This window comes from Pituophis catenifer, unplaced genomic scaffold, assembly GCF_029215685.1.
Source record: "Pituophis catenifer annectens isolate HBS135680 unplaced genomic scaffold, rPitCat1.0.hap2 SCAF_2, whole genome shotgun sequence".
Classification (NCBI taxonomy): Eukaryota; Metazoa; Chordata; class Lepidosauria; order Squamata; family Colubridae; genus Pituophis; species Pituophis catenifer.
The window spans coordinates 180,424,411-180,445,104 of record NW_027256882.1 but is presented as its reverse complement, the minus strand read 5'-3'; the positions used below and the strand labels follow the sequence as shown (position 1 = coordinate 180,445,104).

At 39.7% G+C, this 20,694-nt stretch overlaps 1 protein-coding gene across 1 annotated transcript in view; it reads left to right on the top strand.

Annotated features, from left to right (window-relative positions):
* The window catches only part of C3 (complement C3), a 69,270-nt gene extending 53,269 nt beyond the window's left edge, over positions 1-16,001 (top strand). The window contains exons 32-40 of the mRNA XM_070938225.1: positions 126-180; positions 960-1,047; positions 1,590-1,679; positions 2,630-2,735; positions 8,331-8,420; positions 8,583-8,666; positions 9,117-9,200; positions 14,135-14,270; positions 15,699-16,001. Coding sequence (XP_070794326.1) covers positions 126-180; positions 960-1,047; positions 1,590-1,679; positions 2,630-2,735; positions 8,331-8,420; positions 8,583-8,666; positions 9,117-9,200; positions 14,135-14,270; positions 15,699-15,840 — 875 coding nt within the window. The 3' untranslated portion in view covers positions 15,841-16,001. The remainder of the gene's footprint in view (positions 1-125; positions 181-959; positions 1,048-1,589; positions 1,680-2,629; positions 2,736-8,330; positions 8,421-8,582; positions 8,667-9,116; positions 9,201-14,134; positions 14,271-15,698) is intronic.
* Positions 16,002-20,694: the final 4,693 nt, after the last annotated feature.

Genomic DNA, 20,694 nt, shown 5'->3' with positions numbered 1-20,694 from the left:
CAATTAAATTAATGCTTTGTTTTCCAAGAAGATGCTATGGCCAGTTAGACAAAACTTTTCACTTAAAAAAGCTGCTAAGAATTTGTGCAGAGTCTGATTTTCCCCCTTTCTTTTGTAATTTTTAGATTCAAAACAGGCAAAGGGAGCCAAGGCAACCCTCAAGCTTAAAATCTGCATTAGGTAAGAATGTTGAACGTTCAAGAAAACTCTGGATTGTAACTGAATATTTAGAGTAATAACCTGAAGAAGCACTTGTGTTACTTTTCAAAAAAATAGTTATACTTTTCCCAGCTTTACACTTTATCTCTGCTTGTATATTGATCTGTTTTCTGTGCACCATCCCAATTTGTAACATTTTCTTGTTGGTGGATGAAACAAAGAGCAGGATTTAAGTCACTGCAGGTCCTTCAGATTGATTTAGGGATGCAGAAATTGCAATATGCTATAGCAGGATGGCAAGTACAATGAATGGGAAACCTCTAGGGGACTCTAGAACTATAGGCTAGACTCAGAAGTTGAGAAAAATGACCCAGGAGAAGGTAATGGCAAATATATTCCATGTTGATGGGAAAATTCCACAAACTTGTTCATGAATCCATCAGATGTTGAGCTGGACTCAAGAGAACTATAGAGTGAGACTAATGATAGGTCTTCAGTTTGGTTTTGTCATTTAAAGAACAAAAATACATTCCATTTTGTGCCTTAATGATTCTTACTCAGTTTTCACCCAAATTCATAAACCTAGTAAAAACATTCATAAAAATTGTTTTGTGAGTTAGGAGCACGTACATTGCGGTGGCTCAAGTGCCAGACTATAAGATCTGTCAATAACTAGATTTCTCCCCTTCAAGATGAAACATTTTGAAAAATCCAGAACTGCCCACATAGCAATGAACAGGAAATTGTTTGTGAACTAGGAAATCCATCTTTGGTAATTTTTTCTCCATTCTTGATTTTAGTTATCTGGGAGAAGTTGATTCTACAATGACAATAATTGATGTTTCTATGCTGACTGGTTTTATCCCTGATGTTGAAGACCTTACAACGGTAGGCAAGCTTTGGATGGGGCTTGAAGTTGCTGTTTCTATAGTTCCATGAAGGTTAGAGTTAGAGAATGTATTATAGTTAATCATTTGCCTATATGGTTAAAACTGCAGAGGGAATGAATGAATCTTCATTACCAGTAAATGAATCAATAAGATGCTGAATTTTATTTCAATGACACATAAAAGGCATTTTTTAAAAAATCAGAAAGTCTTGAACTGAAGTCAAGGTTATTTTAACTTTTAACTATTTTAACTTTCTTGGTGTTGACTGTAAGCAGTGATTTCTATAGACCCAGAATTTGACTGTCGGAAGAATTTGATTTGTACAAGGCTGTGGAATTTCTTTGGCAAATTACTAATATTAAAACTCTTTTTGGCTGTCTCAAAGTTTCTCAGATGTACATCCTGGGAACTTTGAAAATACTTTCAGATTTTGCTATAAATGTAACACAATGCCAATACAAATGGCTTCAGTTATCTGCAATTCCATGTATTTGAATCATCTGCAACTCCTGAATTAATATCTTTTCTTTCATTGTTTAGCTTTCTAAAAGAGTCGACAGATATATCTCCAAGTTTGAAACTGACAATAATATTGCTCAGAAAGGAACTCTTGTCATTTACTTAGACAAGGTAAATATGTATAGAATCAATTTCTTTGAGTAGTTGCATGGTTGGTTATTTGGTTTGCTAGGCAAACACGAAGTGTGTAATACTGAAAATGATAGTGTGTATATTCAGCGAAATAAATCTACATAATTCATTGTTGATTGTAACAGATCATATATCTAGTAAGAAAGAGATATAATAATCTCTTACATTATATTTCAAGATCACATTTTTGCTACCTCCTGTCTGTTTTCCATGATTGCAGTGATGTGCATGTCACCAGTCCTTGGGCCAGCAAACGTATGCTAATCCAAATTATGCTAACAATCTATATTCTGCCACAATAATGAGGGTGATGAATGGCACTGTCCTTGGCTTAGCCAATTTTGTGCCAGGGTAGTTTCCTGCTGACTCAAAATGGGGAAGACAGCACTGTATCTGGGCACTGAGGGAATTTTGGATATTAAAAAAAAACATAAAATATAAATAGATTAATTAATTAACAAAAAGAAGATATGACAGAATTGTTTTAATACTCTAACTTTTGACCAGTATTTTCTGTGACACCATTTCAACCTGCTGATCCTCTCCGTATATGAACCTTTTCCATTATTAACCTTTATTCTCCACAACTTGGACAGACTTATAGAACTTAGTCCTTCAATCAGTGGGTCAAACTTGAGCACCCAACTTGGAATAAGTAGTTTCTTTGAAGTTATACAGATTTTATTTCATTTATTTCATAATTATGTTATTTACTTTGTGTGGCATAGTCACGGGAAATCGCCCTGTCCCATGATACTACCAGGCCTTGAATTGATAGAGTGTCAACCATTTCTGGTCAGCAGATCCAGCATCCCTATCCAGCTGCGCCACTGCATCTCTGGTTATACAGATGGAACGTCTATAAAAAATCCTTATTACCTCCATGAGCAAACTAGCACTCACAAAATTATCTTTTCTCTCCATCCCAGGTCTCCCACTTGCAGGAGGAATGCCTGCAATTTAAGATTCACAAGCATTTTGAAGTTGGCTTCATTCAGCCAGGAATAGTCAAGGTGTACAGCTACTACAATCTAGGTAATGGCAGATGTATTGAACACCATTCAACATACTGGAGCTTGGCAAAATTAGGCAAAAATACCCAACAATAATTGATACTTTATAAAATATTCTTGACTTTCCAAAAGTCTCTTTATACCTATTTTATAAAGGCTGAAGTGAAGAATGAATTTATTTATTTATTTTATTTTATTGAATTTCTATACCGCCCTACTCCCAAAGGACTCAGGGTGGTGCACAGCCATGAAATAAAACACATAGATATACAAAATTTAAAATCGAATAAAATGAATAAAATAAATTTGGCTGAATTAATACCCATAATTTAAAATACCCATATTTTAAAACACAGTAAAAATTTAAAATTTACACTTAAAAGGGAGAAGATTTAGGCGAGGCCAGCTTGATGAAATAAAAGCGTCTTCAGCTCGCGGCGGAAGGTGCGCAGGTCTGGAATCCTCCGTATCTCTGGGGGGAGCTCATTCCAGATCGTCGGTGCCCCCACAGAGAAGGCTCTCCCCCTAGGGGCCGACAGCCGACATTGTTTGGCCGACGGCACCTGGAGGAGCCCCTCTCTGTGGGAGCGTACTGGTCGGTGGGAGGCTATTGATGGTAGTAGGCAGTCCTGTAAGTAACCAGGTCCTAAGCCATGGAGCGCTTTAAAGGTGGTAACCAGAACCTTGAAGCGCACCTGGAAGACCACCGGGAGCCAGTGCAGCTCGCGCAGGAGAGGTGTTACATGGGAGCTCCACGTTGCTCCCATAACCACCCGCGCAGCCACACTCTGCGCCAGTTGGAGCCTCCGGGTGCACCTCAAGGGGAGCCCCATGTAGAGAGCGTTACAATAGTCCAGACGAGAGGTGACGAGGGCATGAGTGACTGTGCGTAACGAGTCCCGATCTAGAAAGGGACGTAACTGGCGAATCAGGTGAACCTGATGAAAAATCACTTGAGAACGTTGAAAGTTATTGACACAGAGCTCTGTACAGTATTTTGGTAGACTTCTGGCATGAGTTTCCTTTGCTTGCCTCCTGAAGAGCATAAAACAAAGCTAGTGGGGTCTAGGACAACTCATTGCAGCCAACTCACCATGGCCACCTTGCCATGGCCAACTCATTGCGGCCAACCTGCCACAGCCAACTCGCCATGGCACAACTCGCCGTGAAGCAAAAGTTACACTAATATCAAAGAAATGGTAGAATAGAATCATTAAAGAAAGGATGCAAAATGAAATCTGAATGACAAAAAATATTTTTTAAATTATTTGAAATAATTAAATTGAAATGTTGAACTGGCCCACAGTGACTTGTCATGTGACCAGTTGGCCGCAGTAAGTTGGCCATGGCAAATTGGCTGTGGCAAGTAGTTCCATTCTGAAGCCAGTGACACCAAGATTCTATTTTTCTTTGGTCTGGTGGGCAACGTGATGCTCATCTTAGAGAAAAAAAGTGATACTGAGACTTAGGAAGCTGAGTTTATCCTAGCTGAGGAAGAGTTTTGCCATTCTAATTAATATTTTGAAAGTTCATTATTGTTTTTATTTCTGAATAGCATTTTCATTGCAGCTCTTTAACCTCAAAAATAGTGCTATTTTAGAGAAAATTACCTGTAAAAGCTATATATATAGTAGGCAATATTCCAAAAGGCATTTGTTTGGAAAAAAAATCCCCAAATGCATACACATTTATAAAATATTAAATATTTAAAATATAAAATAACTGTTTAAAAAAATCTCTAATCCAACTAATCATTTTTGCAAAGTTGAAAAACCAAAACTGACAAACACCCATGCCCAGTTCTAATTCAATTTTTTAAAAAAGTTTTTTATTAGTAGTTCAAAATTAAAAACATTGGACATAGATATGACATCACTGGACCCAAGCATCTTCCAACACTTTAAGTTAATACATAATATACTAATGATAATATAATAATATATTCCTTACACCTTATACGTTATTTAAACATAGTATAATAATAGTAATTTATACCTTATTCCTATATAATTATATATATCTATATCTACATATACCTATCTATACAATTCACATACATATTTATCTATAATAATGTATATAATTCTAGTCTAACAATACACATTTGTCTCGGCTATCCTCCTTTTATCTAACCATTCATAGAATTTTGCCCAGATTTTATAGTACAATGTTTCGCTTTTATCCTTGAGTTCCAAGGTGAGTCTATCCATTTCTGCGCAGTTGAAAATTTTTAGTAGTATTTCCTCTTCAGTTGGGGTATCTTTCTCTTTCCACTTCTGCGCAAAGGCTATCCGTGCCGCTGTAAGTATATGCAGTAGTAGATAATTTATGACTTTCTTGTATTTGCCCTCTGTCATTCCCAAAAGGAAAAATTCCAGTTTGATTTCTATGTTTATTAACAAAATTTCTTCCAACCAACCTTTTATCAGATTCCAATATTTCTTTGCCTTTGGGCATTCCCACCACATATGATAGAAGTTCCCTGAAGCCACATTGCACTTCCAACATGCCGAAGAATTTCCCTTATTGATTCGTGCTAATCTAGTGGGGGGGAAGTGCCACCTATACAATATCTTATATAAATTTTCCTTATATGAAGTTGCTAATGTAATTTTTAATTTTTTTTCGCAGAGAGTCTGCCAATTGCCCAAATCAATACTATGCCCAAAATATTTGCTCCAAATTATTATCGTTTCTTTGAGTTGTTCCTCAATCCCGTTGTACTTACGGGACCGCCTTCTGCCACTGATAGCCTGCCACCGGCCTGTACGCTCCTACAGAGAGGGACTCCTTAGGGTGCCGTCGGCCAGACAATGTTGGCTGGTGACCCCCAGGGGGAGGGCCTTCTCTGTGGCAGCACCTGCTCTCTGGAACAACCTGCCCCCGGAGATACGTAAGATACCAGATCTCTGTACCTTTTGCCGTGCCCTTAAAACTTTTTTATTTCATCAAGCTGGGCTGGCGTAACCCCCCCCCCCCCTTAGATATTTTTAGATATTTTTAAATATTTTTAATTGTAAATTGATTTTAGTTGGGGTGTTTTAAATTTAATTGGGCCAAAATTTGTCTAATTCTTTTTACAAAAAATTAAATTTTGTATGTGATGTTTTTTATTTTTGGCTGTTCACCAAAAATAAAATACTGAGTCCAGTAGGAGAAGGGTGGTAAAAAAATTTAATAAAATAAATAATAAATAAAAATAAATCATGTCTTGCTTCAATAAATAGCAATATAATTTACTTATGGTCTTGCCCTCCCTGCTTAATAAAATCTTATCTAATTATGATAATTCTTGCTTTATATCCCATTCCTTTTTATCTTTGCTAAATTTAGATTGTATTTGGAGGTATGCCCACCATTCCAATTCAATTCCTTCTTCCTTTAAAATGTTTCTCGCTTTCAATTCTCCTCTCTCATTCAGAATATCTTTATAGGTGATTAAACACCCCCCCCCCCAATTTAGTAAAATTTGGATGAGTATACATTTCCAAAGTTGACACCCAGTTGGAAATTTTCATATAATTAATTCTTTTTGTCTTAATCCAGATATCTAATAGAACCCTCCTAATATAATGCCTCTGGAAGTACTGATGGACTTTATGCTTTTCCTCCCATAAAATAGCATGCCATCCTATCTGTAAAGATGCTAGAGAAAGAGGGGGATTCAGTTTGTCAGATTGGGGAAAATATTATCAGGTAGCAGCTTTGGTATGGATAAGTGAGTGGATGCATCTCAAAAATACAAGACTATTGGCGTTAGAAGGCCCAGTTCTAATTCAGTTTTGTTGGCAGCACAGATCAATGGATTATGCTTTAATTTCAGGAAAGGATGTGCTCACTCAAGACATTCTGCTGCACAAAGCATTTACACTGATTTTGCATATAGGTGCAACCCAGGGCTGGGTTCTAAAATTTTTTACTACTGGTTCTGTGGGCATGGCTTATTTTGTGGGCGTGGCTTGGTGGGGGGGGGGTAATGTGACTGGGTGGGGATGACCAACTTTTTTTTTTTAACTTTTAAAACCATTTTTTCTACAACCTTAAGAGGTTGCAGAAAAAAATGCTTTTAGAAGTCTCTGACGATCAGGCAACTCAGCTGAGATCGCCAGAGGCTTTTAAAGGCATTTTTTTTCCCTACAGCCTCTTCGGCTGAAGAGGTTATAGAAAAAATGCTTTTAAAAGCCTCTGACGATCCCAGCTAAGCCGCGCGATCATCAGAGGCTTTTTTTTTTACTTTTAAAAACATTTTTTGGATGAAGAGATTGTAGAAAAAATGCTTTTAAAAGCCTCTGACGATCCCAGCTGAGCCGCGCGATCATCAGAGGCTTTTTTTTTTTACTTTTAAAAGCATTTTTTCGGCCAAAGAGGTTGTAGAAAAAATGCTTTTAAAAGTAAAAAAAAAAAAAAGCCTCTGATGAGGTGGGTGGGGTAAGCGAGCGGCGACCGGGCCGGGGACCGGTTCGGGGGCCTGGCCAGCCAATGTTATTACTGGTTCTCTGAACTACTAGAAATTTTTACTACCGGTTCTTGCGAACCAGTGCGAACCGGGAGCAACCCACCACTGGTGCAACCCTAAGATTGCTTGCTGTGTCACAGGGATACCTAGTTTACCTGGAAGGTCAATTTGTCCCCATTTGATTCATTTTTGCTAGGTATTGTTAACTTCAGTGAAAATGCAAGATTATTGGCCTGTAATCTCACTTATAAGGCATCTGTAGTCCTCACTTACAATGGCCATGGGACACTGCAAATTGTTCAAAGGCACAATGGTGCTAAAAAGTAACTTGTGACCAATCTTTGCATTCACAAGCATTGTAGAATCCCTCAGTCATGAGATTGCTTCTTTGAAACTAGCATACATATTTGCTTGCAACAATACTCTAGAATTTGGGAGGTGGAAGTAAAATTGTAAATTACATTCATGTTATTTTTCACATAGCAACTGCATCTCTTTGCCCAACAACCAAAAGGGAAATAAGTTCATAAGGCCAATTGTAGTCACACGATTTTCTGATTAGCAATCAAGTTGCCAGTCCCAATTGTGATCAATTGTGAGTCTGGTCATGCGAAGATTCAATTTACAACAGCAATGACTATGACCAGCATTCAGAGCTCAATTGTGATCATAAATTGAGGACTAACTATAGTCTATTTTATACTGTCAAAAAGTGGCATATACAGGAGGCATCAAGGGGGATTAGAACGACAAAAGTAAACATTGTGTTATCAAACCACAACTTAATTGGTCACACCACAAGTTAATTGTGGCATCACATGCATGCTCAAAACTGGCAATGCAATGCCATTTGACAAAAGGAGCAGAATTCTACAGATGTCCACGTTCCAACTTACTAACTCCATTATATAATGGGATATCCTCTCTTACATTTCTTGATGCATTGTTGCACTCTGCTTCTCAGGTAAATGCTTAACAAAACTCAATCAGCCAACCAACATTCTTGATAAGTTTCCATTGCCTTGTCAGGTCAGACATGCCCCAAATTTGAAATCTCCTTGAGAAAATGGGTTACTCTTTGTTCTTCTAAATAATTATATCTATAGTCATCATAGATTTATTGATGTGATGTATGGACATAACTTTTAATTCTTCCTTTAGATGAAAAATGTACCAAGTTCTACCATCCAGATAAAGCAACAGGCCTTCTCAATAAGATATGTCATGGTAACATTTGCCGATGTGCAGAAGGTAAGTTGGAATAATTAAATAAAGTTTGTATCTGAGCACCAAAATGAAAGATTTGAGGAAGAGATAGTATGGAATATTTTCCCCTAGCAATGTATTTTAAATGAGAACATGTATCATCAACGATCAATCCAATATGCTGTTTTTTCTTTTCCCTTCTTGAAGAAACCTGTTCCTTGCTCAACCAGCAGAAAAAGATTGATCTTCAGTTACGAATTCAAAAAGCCTGCGAGCCAAATGTGGATTATGGTATTTATATTGTAGAATCTTATTAATAAGGTAGTGGTGTCTTTCATTATTAATGCTCGATTTCTAATTATCAAGAAGTCATGATTTGGAGCAGCCATTTTGAATTTATTCATAATAAGATGGATTTTTTTAACCCTCAGAATACACACGTTCATTCTGCAATGATATTTTTCTAGTTAACATGGTGCTGCTTGTTGGTGTGTTATTTACCCTCCAGTGCAGCATATAACAATTCAGGGCTCATAGAAATAGATCTGTATCAGTGAGTAAGCAGAGCCAAAACACTGAGATTCAGAGAACATTTCCATGCTGCACACACTCACTGGATGATTGGGAATAATAATTGTACATAGATAATTAGCAGTGCCTGTGCCTCACTGATTATGCCACTCATGGTGAAAAATAATCAGCTGTCTTAATGAGTATTGTTTCTGTCTTTGTTCTTATAAGTCTACAAAACCAAGCTGCTTCGGATAGAAGAAAAAGATGGTAATGATATCTATGTCATGGACGTTTTAGAAGTTATTAAATCAGGTAAGATCTTTTCTCTGAAACAAACATTTTCTTTTTTTTAAAATTTGATTTGTATGCTGCCCTTCTCCGGAGACTCAGGGCGGCTTACAATGCGCTAAGCAATAGCCTTCATACTTTTGTATATTTATACAAAGTCAGTTTATTGCCCCCACAACTGGGTCCTCAATTTACCTACCTTAGAAAGGATGGAAGGCTGAGTCAACCTTGAGCCTTGGCGAGATTCGAACCTGCAGTAATTGCAGGCAGCTGGTCTTAATAACAGGGTGCTTTAAACCACTGTACTACCAAGGCTCTTCTTTAAATCTGAAAGTTCATTTCAACCCTATTTGAAAGTTCACATTAGTCTATTTAATTTGATTTAATTTAATTTATTCAATTTAAGCTCTTGAAGCTTTCTAGAGAAGGCCAGCAGGGTGGGAGTTACTGAGATATCGGGATAACTTCACCTACATGCTGAATTTTCATCTCTACAGTCAAAATCTCAGTGTTTCCCAGAATTTTCCTTGAGTAAGAATGCTGTAGTTTTCTCAAAAAGTAAAAGAGGGCAGCCATTAAAAACCTCAAGTGTCAGTAGGACATATTTTATTTCACAGAAGCTCACATTTCTATGGAACAGTAAAGTATTTCCCATTGGAAGTCAGATAGAAATTCTCTCAAAATGTGCATGATTGAATATTTCTCAAAATTTTTTGTAACACTTCAGGATTCATCATCCTCACAAATGTGTTTCAGTAATTCCTTCAAACTTCCCTTATTCATGAATTATCAAAAGGAATAATGGGATTTCGGTCTGCTTTCTTAAAACAAAGTCTCCCTTTTAATGCTTCTGGTTACAGTAAGGATGCAGAAATAGACGCAGGTCTGGTGAATTCTTTTGCTTGTAAGAGGAGCATGCCTTTAAATTGATCTCTTCACTCTTTTTCTGTTTTAAAGAGAGGAAACATCTTATTCCTCATCCTTATCACTGTTATTCAAACTCACCACAGGGTTTTTCTAAACAGAATGTTTCTGTTTTAGATAAGGATTCAGGATTTTGTCTGTGAGGAAGTGGAACTAGGGATGAGTTACATCAGAAAAAAACGGAGGAGCCATTTTTATCATTCTACCAGTTTTCTGTATCCTGATCAATCTGTTCCAGTGAATCAGAAGATCCTCCAACCAGTGGTGGGTTCTAAAATTTTTTCTACCAGTTTGGTGGGTGTGGCTAGGTGGGGGGGGCGTGACTGATTGGGCGTGGCCAATGTGACATCACTCACACACTCAGTCACATGACCCCCCCAAAGCCACACCCATCAAAAAGGTGGCTAAAATTTTTGGGACTTTTTGAAACTTTTTTTTTGACACTCCAGCTCCATATCCCGGTCGGGACACGTGGGGTGGTGGTGGTCATCTCGGCTTTCCCTCCATTGCCCTTCCTGGCCGAAAAGCACCCCTTCTCACTTCTGATGGGCCTTCCTCGTGGTTGCAGCTGGAGCAACCCACTCCGCCAGCTCAGGGCAGCGGACTCAGCTGCAGCTCAGATGAGCCAAGGAACTGCGGGGAGCCTCCCACATGTTGCACCCCCTCCCAGCTTTCCCCCCGCACCTCCGTCGGGCACTAAGTTTACTGGGCTGCCCCCACCCCTGTCATGGCTCCAATGGCGGCAGCTTCGGGAGACGCTGGCAGAACGGAGGCACAGGGAAAGGCTGGGAGGGGGGTGCAACACACGGGAGGCTCCTCGCAGTTCCTCAGCTCGTCTGGGCTGTAGCTGATTGAGGTGCTTTAGCAGCCATGAGCTGCGCTTTCCTCCAAGTCTCACAGAGAGAAGCAACTGTTTCCCTCTGCCACCTACAGTGCTTAGAGGAAAGCATGGCTCATGGCTGCTACCGGGCTGCCCCAGTCCCTGTTGCGGCTCCAACGGCGGCTTCATGAGATGCTGGTGGCACGGAGGCACAGGCAAAGGCTGGGAGGGGGGTGCAACACGTGGGCTACTGAGTCCGCTTCCCTTCACATCCCCACACTTGTTTACCCATCCCAGAGAGCTGAGACTATGCCTCCCTCTGACCCAGCCACCTTCCTTGCCGGCATCGCTCCTGAGCGAACTCTTCCGTCCTCGGCTGTTGCGAAGAAGCGGCAGCTCTGGGTGCACCACGATCACTTCGTTCTCTTTGAGAGCCACTTTGCACCTTGTTTGCAAAGTGGCTCTTAAAAGAGAAAGAAGCAGGTGTGGCACACCCAGAGCTGCTGCTTCTTTGCACAGTCGAGGACTTCTTCCGCTTGGAGCTCCAAGCTGCATGGAGAGGGGGGGGCGGCTGCAATGCTGGCAGCTTCGGTGGGCTCCTTCCCTCAGCGGTTTGTTTTCTTTTACCTTGTCTAGGGGACTTTGTCATTAAAGGCTGCTCTGCGCCTTTTGATCTTTCTCAGGTGCAGAGAAAAATGACCCTGTGTGAAGGGACTGAGCCTGCTGCTGAACTTGGAAGCTGAGAGGCTTCTTTTCCACCCAGCCACTGGCGCACAGCGCCGGAAAGACCTCCGGTCGCTGCCACCATCTTCGCGCATACACAGCTTTCTTTTCACCAGGTGAAGGACTTTTCGGCGCCTTGCGGCCAGGCAGCTAAGAGGCTTCTTTGCTCTGGTCAGCTTCGGGTGGGTGAGCAAGCAGCGACCGGGGGACCGGTTCGGGGGCATGGCCTGGCTGCCATTACTACCGGTTCGGAGAACTAGTTCCTAAAGTTCAATGGTAACTTGCTCCCGGTTCGCACCGGTTCCTGCGAGCCGGTAGCGGTGACGATATGACGTCACCGAACTGATTCTCACCCCCCCCGCCCCTCCACCCCCCGCGTTATTTTTAGCCTTTATTTGGCCCCACTCCCAATCTATTGCTGCCTCCTGAGTCCCAGCTGATGGCTAGAGGGGAAAAAAATTGTTTAAACTCTTGCCGCAGGGCTTCAAAGGGCCGCCCTACAAGTGATCAGTGTTAAAATAAAACAAATGAGTAGCTATGCTAGGGAAAAAATGAAACTGAAAGTAAAGCAGGCTCTGCTGCAACGTGACAAAATGAGGCAGGGAGAGATTTCTTTTTCTTTTTGCTCACCAAAAAAGGTAGGTGCAAACAATGGGAAATTTAGGGCAAAAGAGGAGAGTTCAAGATTTTAAAACACAAAAGAAAAAAAGCTCTAAGGAATTGTAATAATTGAGATATTATTAATTGTATATTGTGTTGAAAGCAGAAATGGTTAAGTTGTGGTTTGGAGGAATATATGGGGGAAATTATTTGGTTTATTATTATTGGTAAATATAATTAATTGATTTGTAAGAAATTGGATTGCATGGAAATAATTGGAATATTCATGTTCATATTGATTAATATACAAAAAAGATAATTATATAACTAATTGATTTATATTAAAATGTTTGTAAAATTAAAATTAATTAAAATTTGTATTAAACAACTGTAATATTACATAATTAACCAATGTAAGGATGGATATAAAAATAGATGACAATGGGAAGGGGTATAATATAGAATAGAAGGGAAAAATTGAATTTGATTAAGATTAGAGATGAGGATGAAGGGTAATATTGGTTTTTTAAAAAAATAGATGAGGAATAAATATGGCAAAAAGGAAATATAGAAATTTTAAATTTAATTGAAATGACTAAACACTGTTTAAATTTGTGAACCGGCCAAATACTCTGTTCAAAGAAAATACATTGTATGTTTGTATGTGTGTTTCTAATTATTGCTATTTATTCATATTTGTCCTCTTTTATTCTTTAAAGATTAACAATTCATTTTTTATCTTAATATCTTTATATTTGTTTGGGGTTTCCTTTCTTCCCTTTCATCTTTTTTATTGTACAGCAATCTTTCTCCTCAAACCTACCACCTCTCTCTTTTCTTTCCTTCTTACTTTCTCTTCCCCCCCTCTTCTTCTCCTCCCTACTTCCTCTTCCTTTCTCCTTCTCCTCCTCTCTTCCTCCCTCTCTTACCCTCACTCCTACTCTAATTTCCCTTCCCTTCCTTCCTCCCTTCTCTTCCTTCCCTCTCTTCTCCTTCCTTCATCCCTCTCTATTGCTGTATCCTTTTGTGCATATGGATTACTCAGAGAGCTGAAAAAGTTATTTTTGACTGGTCCTTGCACTTTTGACCACTCCTCGAACTTATGACTGTCCTCACATTTTACATTTTTTGCCCTATCTTGTCACCATGGTGAAGAGAAGCAGTTGTGAAATGAGTAACATGGTTGTTAAGAATGCTGCACGGGCATAAAGGTGAAGATGGTCATAAGTGTGAGGACCAGTCAAGTGCAAGGACCTGTCAGAAATGACTTTTTTCAGCCCTCTGAGTAGTCCCTATACACATAGCCATGGCCACCCGGTCACATGACCAGCTAGCCATGCCCACCCAGTCACATGACCTCCAAGCCACACCCATAAAATAAGCCACGCCCACAGAACTGGTAGTAAAAAAAATTTAGAACCCACCCCTGCTAAAGTTACTACCTATTCGGTAGATCCGGGCTGAACCAGTAGCAACCCACCACTGCCTCCAATCAATGTGGGAAGGATCTGTTGTAGAAAGGCTGCCAATGGCTGTCCTCCCCTCAGCAAAAATGGCCTTCCTTTCACTTCTGTTGATAGGAATCTTCCCTGGATGATCCGCAGACAGATGAGGTTAGCCTCTAGTACTGAGATAGGGAACTGGTTTTTCAGGGTCAGATGCTGCAGTATATGTGTTGCATATAATTGGCCTCTCTGAGGAAAAAGGTAGAGCTGAGAAGATGATTTGTTTGCCCCCGGGTGATAAATATGGACCAATAGCAGCTGAAGAAAGAACCAATTCACTCACTAAATACAGCTATTCCCTCTTCTCTGGTTACTTAACATTACTTGCCAATGTAAGACCATAACCCTATTGAAATATTTATTCAGATTCTATCTAATTTCTGCAGGCACTGACCGAAATCCACAAGCAAAGCCCCGTGAGTATGTAAGTCAAAGGAAATGCCAGGAGGCTTTGAATTTGAAGCTGGACAATGATTATTTGATCTGGGGTCTCAGCAGTGACCTGTGGCCCAAGAAAGATGAGTACGTATTTCACTATTTAAAAAAAAAAAATCTAAAATTTTATAGATTTTGTTTTTCTGCTATCAAATCCATAGAACACCTAACAATATATTTACAGTACCATAGAACGTTGTGTTACAACTTTGAAAGCAACCCTAATCTGAATCTTTTAATATCAAAATAGCCATTCCTCCTCAGTTTTATTGGATGTCACTTGTGTAGGTTACATATGACATTGTAGGGAATAACCTTAACTAGGATTTTTAGATTCCTTCATGTATGGATAGCACCATCTGCCCAACTAAATCTCTCTGGGAATATCTAATGCTTTTGCTCAGATGCTACAAGCCACATAGTCCATATGCTCTATGTTGTGCTGAAGAGCTTTGCTGGCCTGGAGAGGTCTTTTCTATCACAACCTCACGTTTCCCAGTGCCTCCAGTTCAGGCCTGCAAGGATCCATACATGTGAGATCTTTCACTCAGCAAAGAATAAAAGTTGTCTTCATGTCTTTGTTACTGTCTAGTGGTTGCCCAAATTTTTGCAGCCCAGACCTACTAGTCCAATCATTTCATTTCACTTTGTGCTGAATTATTTCCACCATTGTTTTTATAGTACAGACAGTTCAGTAGGGGAAGGGTTGCATCTAATTGTTCCTCTCTATACACTCAAACATACACATGAAAAAGAGTTGGTAGATTATCACTGTATGTTTAGGAACATAGACTTGTTGTTTTAGGTGTTTTTGGAAACATCAAGGCTGATACTCATTTACGTGAAGAAAATCAAAATACTGTTTGGGTGATTTAACCGTTCAAAGCAACATAAGGATTTTTCACACTTTTTCACACTTCTTAAAGTCTCCCTGAATTTTGGATTGTCTTAACTATCACAAGCCTGATGCATCTCTTATTCTCCTTGCCTGGTTGACTTTGAGAAGCTCTAACTCTGAGCCATTGGGGTTTTTTTCATTCCATTTGGGTTCCACAAACATACTTCTAAATTTCTGTTGATAATATATACCTTTAGCATTCAGATCCAATTTTCTGCCATTTGTGTTAACTGAAATGCATAAAGTCTTAGACTGGGGAGAAGCAATCTATGAGATAAAACTGATGCATCATTGAATTCATTCATTCATTCATCACATCTGTACTGTATACTGCCAAATCTTGCAACTCACGGGGGTGTCATGATAGCAATCATGTTTTATGGCAGGAACCATTTGAATTTTCCAGAATTCAGTTGAGGATTCAGATTTTAAGGAAAAAGAGAAGTTTCTTTTCTCACCCTAAAAACAAAATCTAAATTAAAATGTCATATTCATAGCATGAAATGATTGAAAACTATATTTGGATTCAATCCAAGCCCAACACATTGTTCCAACAGGAGATAGTTGAACTAATTTCCTTGCAGGGCTGTTTTTAGCTATCCTGTTTCTCTTTCCAGTATTTCCTACCTCATTACAAAGAACACCTGGATCGAGAGATGGCCATATGAAGAAGAATGCCAGGATGAAGAATTCCAGAATTTATGTGATGACTTTGCTCAGTTGTCCAACACACTGACTATTTTTGGCTGCCCTACTTAAAGTTTAGAAGAATCAATGATAGGAAGAATATTCTCAGAATAACGATTTTTGAGCCAATACATATATGTTACTTTGCCTCTTGATTTTTTAGTTTTTTATCATTTTGCTGTGCTATTTTCTTTCAAAATTGTTTATTCATAAAATAAATGATTGATTTCATACTTTGGTATCCTGTTGATAGTTAATAAGGAGTGATATTTCAGGAGTATTCTTTTTTTGTTCTTCTGATCCTTTTATTAATTGAAGTTCTTGGAGAAGATTATAAAGTATTGTTTTAGTGATGGATGAATGAGTTAGTGGGTGAATATTAACTGGGATTAATAAGGCTGAGGTAAAGAATTAGGTGGCACAGCTCAACACAATGCAGAATATAAATTTACTTCCTTCTAATCTCATCCCAGTAACTAGAATAGTTAGATTTCTGCATTTTGCTGAGTTTCCACCAAAGGCAATACTCAAAGTGCTTTTTCACTTTCTGCAAATTGCAAAGGCATTCTCCCATGCATATAGCTTTCCATCCATTACAAATTGCATCACAAGTTCATATCTAGGTCATAAAAGAAACGTTGAATATCAATTGCAGCTATCCCCTCTTTAATGTTCTTCAAAGTTATATATAATGTATAAAAATGAGTAATGTTGATTGTAGAGCCAAAACTAAGTATTATTACTCAAGGTGGATCAGAGTTTACAGATACCTTCCTTTTCAAAAAAGATGTATTAGGATTGTCAAGGAAATGCACAGCAGCTGTCTAGATGAAATTGGAAACCCTAACATAAATTTGTAGTCTTTTATAAACCAGACCCCATAAAAGGGTAGGTGGAGTTGCACTGTATATAAAGGATCACTATATTGCTACAGAAATGAACAAAACCAAAGATAAAAACCTCCTAGAATGCACATGGGTCAATATAAAAGAAAAAAAGAATGACATTGCCATAGGTGTATACTACAACTAAGCAAAAAAAAAAAAAAAAAAATAGATGTACTTTTTGCTAACCAAGTAACAAATATATGTAGGAAACACATTACAATAGTAATGGGGGACTTCAATTAACTTGACATCAACTGGAAGACTAATTTTGAACTAAGTGAGAAATCAAATAAGTTCCTGACCAACCTAGCTGACAACTTTATTGTCCAAAAGGTAGAGGAGGGAACTCTACCCTCCCTAGAGATGGAGAGCCATAATGGACTTAATTTTTATTCATTTATTTGCTTATTTATTTATTTATTTATTTATTTATTTATTTATTTATTTATTTATTGGTTCGATTTATACGCCGCCCTTCTCCGGAGACTCAGGGCGGCTTACAATGCATTAAGCAAGAGCCTTCATACTTTTGTATATACCTGCTTAGTAGGGCTTTCGCCACCCCCCCCAGCGGTGTTCTTTTTTATACAAAGTCAGCTTATTAATCCGGGTCCTCATTTTACCTACCTTGGAAGGATGGAAGGCTGAGTCAACCTTGAGCCTGGTGAGAATTGAACTCACAGTAATTGCAGGCAGCTGGCAGCTAAGTGCTACTTTAACAGCCCTTTTAGTCCACTGCACCACCAAGGCTCCTTATGGCTCCTTCTCTTATGAACAGAGAAGTCGTGATAGAGGGAGCTGAAACTGCAGGAACCTTGGGTGTGAGTGACCATGTCATACTGGACATAGTCATACTGGAATTCAATATAATGCAAACACAAGCAACAGAACATAATGACACCAGAGTCTTAGATTTAAAAAAAGCTGATTTTAATAAACTCAGAGAGAACTTGGGAAAGATTCCTTGGATGAAAATCCTAAAGGGGAAAACAACTCAAGAAGCTTGGGAAACTGAAAAATATGATTATAAAATCTCAGTCCAGCACAATACCACTGAAAAAGAAAAGTAGCAAATCCAAGAAGAAACCAGCATGACTGCACAAAGATCTCTCTGATACTGTAAGTTGAAAGACAAAAAGGACAAGTACAAAAAATGGAAAGAGGGACACTTAACTAAGGCAGAATATCAGCAGATAGCCAGAATCTGCAAAGTTGAAATCAGGAAAGCAAAGGCTCAGAATTAACAAAGGCTTGCAACAAAAGTCAAAGATGATAAAGTTCCTTCCAACATATAAATAATAAGAAAAAAAAATCAAGGAAACAGTTGGTCCACTAAAGAGAGAAGGCAGCAAGGAAGTAACAGGCAGCAGAGAGAAAGCAGAGCTGCTTAACTCATTCTTTCAGTTGTCTTCACGCAAACAAAAACTATAGCCCAACCTACCAAAAATATAATCTTAAAAGACAGACTAGAAATAAAAAATAAAATAAACAAGAAAATGGTAAGAGAACATCTGTCTGATCTTGACAAATATAAATCACTGGGACCTGATGGATTACATCCCAGTGTTCTGAAAGAACTGACAGGTGTTATCGCAGAACCATTGTACAATATCTTTCAAAAATTCTGGAGCACCAGGGAAGTACCAGAGGACTGGAAAAGAGATGATGTGGTTCCCATCAGTGATGTGATTCAAGTAATTTAACAACCGGTTCTGCCTAATGACCAGCTGTGTAGGTGTTGTAAGGTTCCAAAAGAAAAGAAAAAGAAGGAACACAACCAAACACAAACTTGGTTTGTTACTGCCTGCTTTACTTCCCTTCTGGCACACACTTACAATCGCAGGAATATCTTGTTAGGGCTACTTGCCTGTGCTCCCCACCACCTTTTATACAATAAGTACCATCCACCCACAATGGTATGCAACTCCCTCCCACATGATCCGGAAGTGAGAAGAAGCCATCATCTTTCAAATTCAGCCTCCTTAGCCCTCAGTCCCAATGGAGTCCTTAAGGGAGGATTGGTCCTCACTGAAGTGGCCAGTCTTCAACAGAGGTCCAGGATGGCCTGGGAGAGCGATGGCTGCCTCTCGAGTGCTGCCATGCCGTCCTCGATGACGTGATCGCCGTGCAACCACATCTTAGTTGTTTGGTGGACATGCGGCCTCCTCCCGGCATAGCGGCCTCTTTCGGGTGTTTCTGCTGTAGCTCCGCTGCCTGCATGGTGGTGGGGCTGACAGCTCCTGGTGTCCTGGCGGCTCCTGGGCTGGTTCTGGGGTGGCAGCTGGGCTGGTACTGGCCGGAGGCTTCAGGGTGACGGCTCCTCTCCGAATGGCAGCTCCACGCCAGAGCTGACAGGTGTGGCTGGGTGGTGGTGGTATCATGTGACTCAGTGGGCATGGTGAACTCAACATCACTCATGGCAAGGTTCAGCCCGCCTGTGCTACCCAACCTTGCCATAACAGCAATATTACCTCATTCTGGCCAGTGAGGGCTGCGCTACTCCTTGCACCACTTCTTGTACCACCCTCTACGGTGGAGATTTCCAGCCCCACCAAGAGCGAATCTCCCCCCCACCATCACCCTTACCTTTTCAGGCCAGCCGAGGAATGACTGGGAGGGGAGAAGCGAGGTGAGGCGCGGGGCCAGCCAGTGGTGGGATCAGCCATTTCGCCGAACTGCGCAAAAAGTTAACAACCTCTTTGGCTGAACCAGTGCAAACCAGCTGAATCCCACCACTGGTTCCCATCTTCAAAAAAAAGGGGGGAAAACAGACCCTGGAAAGTACAGACAAATCAGCCTAACATCAATACCTGGGAAGATACTGGAAAAGATAATGAAAAAACAGATCTGCGAATATCTAGAATCTGTTTGTTTAAAACAGATCATGCCAAACCAATCATATTTCATTCTTTGACAATATGACTAAAGTAGTAGACCAGCAAAATTCTGTGGACATAATATGCTTAGATTTCAGTATAGCATTCAACAAAATATCACAACCTACTTCTTGATAAACTAGAAAAATATGGGATAGAAAGCATCACCACCAAATGTATTTGTAACTGGCTGATAAACCATACTCAACAAATAGTCCTTAATGGTACTACATCTACATGGAGGGAAGTAAGCAAGGTTCTGTTTTAGTCTTCAATATCTTCATAAATGTCTTAGATGAGGGAATAGAAGGGGAACTTATCAAATTTGCAGATGACACTAAGCTAGCAATAATAGCTAACAACCTAGAGGACAAGCTCAGGATCCCAAAAGATCTTGACAGAGTTGAATAATGAGCCCTATTCCCCCCAAAAAAGAAATTTAATGTGGAGAAAAGCAAGGTTTACACTTAGACAACCCTACCTCCGAAAGGTACAAGTATAGATGAGGTAAAACATGGCTCAAAAACAGTAACTGTGAGAGGGACCTTGGAGTGCTAGTTGACAATCACTTAAATATGAGCCAGCTGGTGACATTGTGCGACAGCAGCCAAAAAATTAATACAATCCTTGGTTATATAAACATAGGCATAGAATCAAAATCACATAAGTATTAGTACCACTTTATAAAACCTGGAATAATGCATCCAGATTTGGTCACCACATTACAAAAAAGTTAGCGAGATTTTTAAAAAAGTACAGAGAAGAGCAACTAAGATGATTAAAAGCCTAGAGACTAAAATATATAAAGAATGGTTGGAAGAACTGGGTATGCAGTGGTAGGATTCAGCCAGTTTGTACCGGTTCAGTAGAACTGGTAGCTACATTTTTCTGAAGTTTGGCGAACTGGCTGAATAGCCTTCTTTCCCCGCCCCACCCCTCCCCATCTGTAACCCCCAAATTGCATCAATAAAAGGGTGGGTGGGTGGCTAAGTGAGGGGCAGGAAGCTCTGCCATGCCTGGCGAGGGGAGAAGAGACAGCAAGAGGAGCCCTGTCTTGCTCCACACTCCCCAATGAAAGGCAGTGGTAGACAGCGTGGTGCTAGACTGGAGAAATGGGCAATGGAGTGACCGGCACGAGGGAAGGAGGAGGTTGCTTTCCAGTG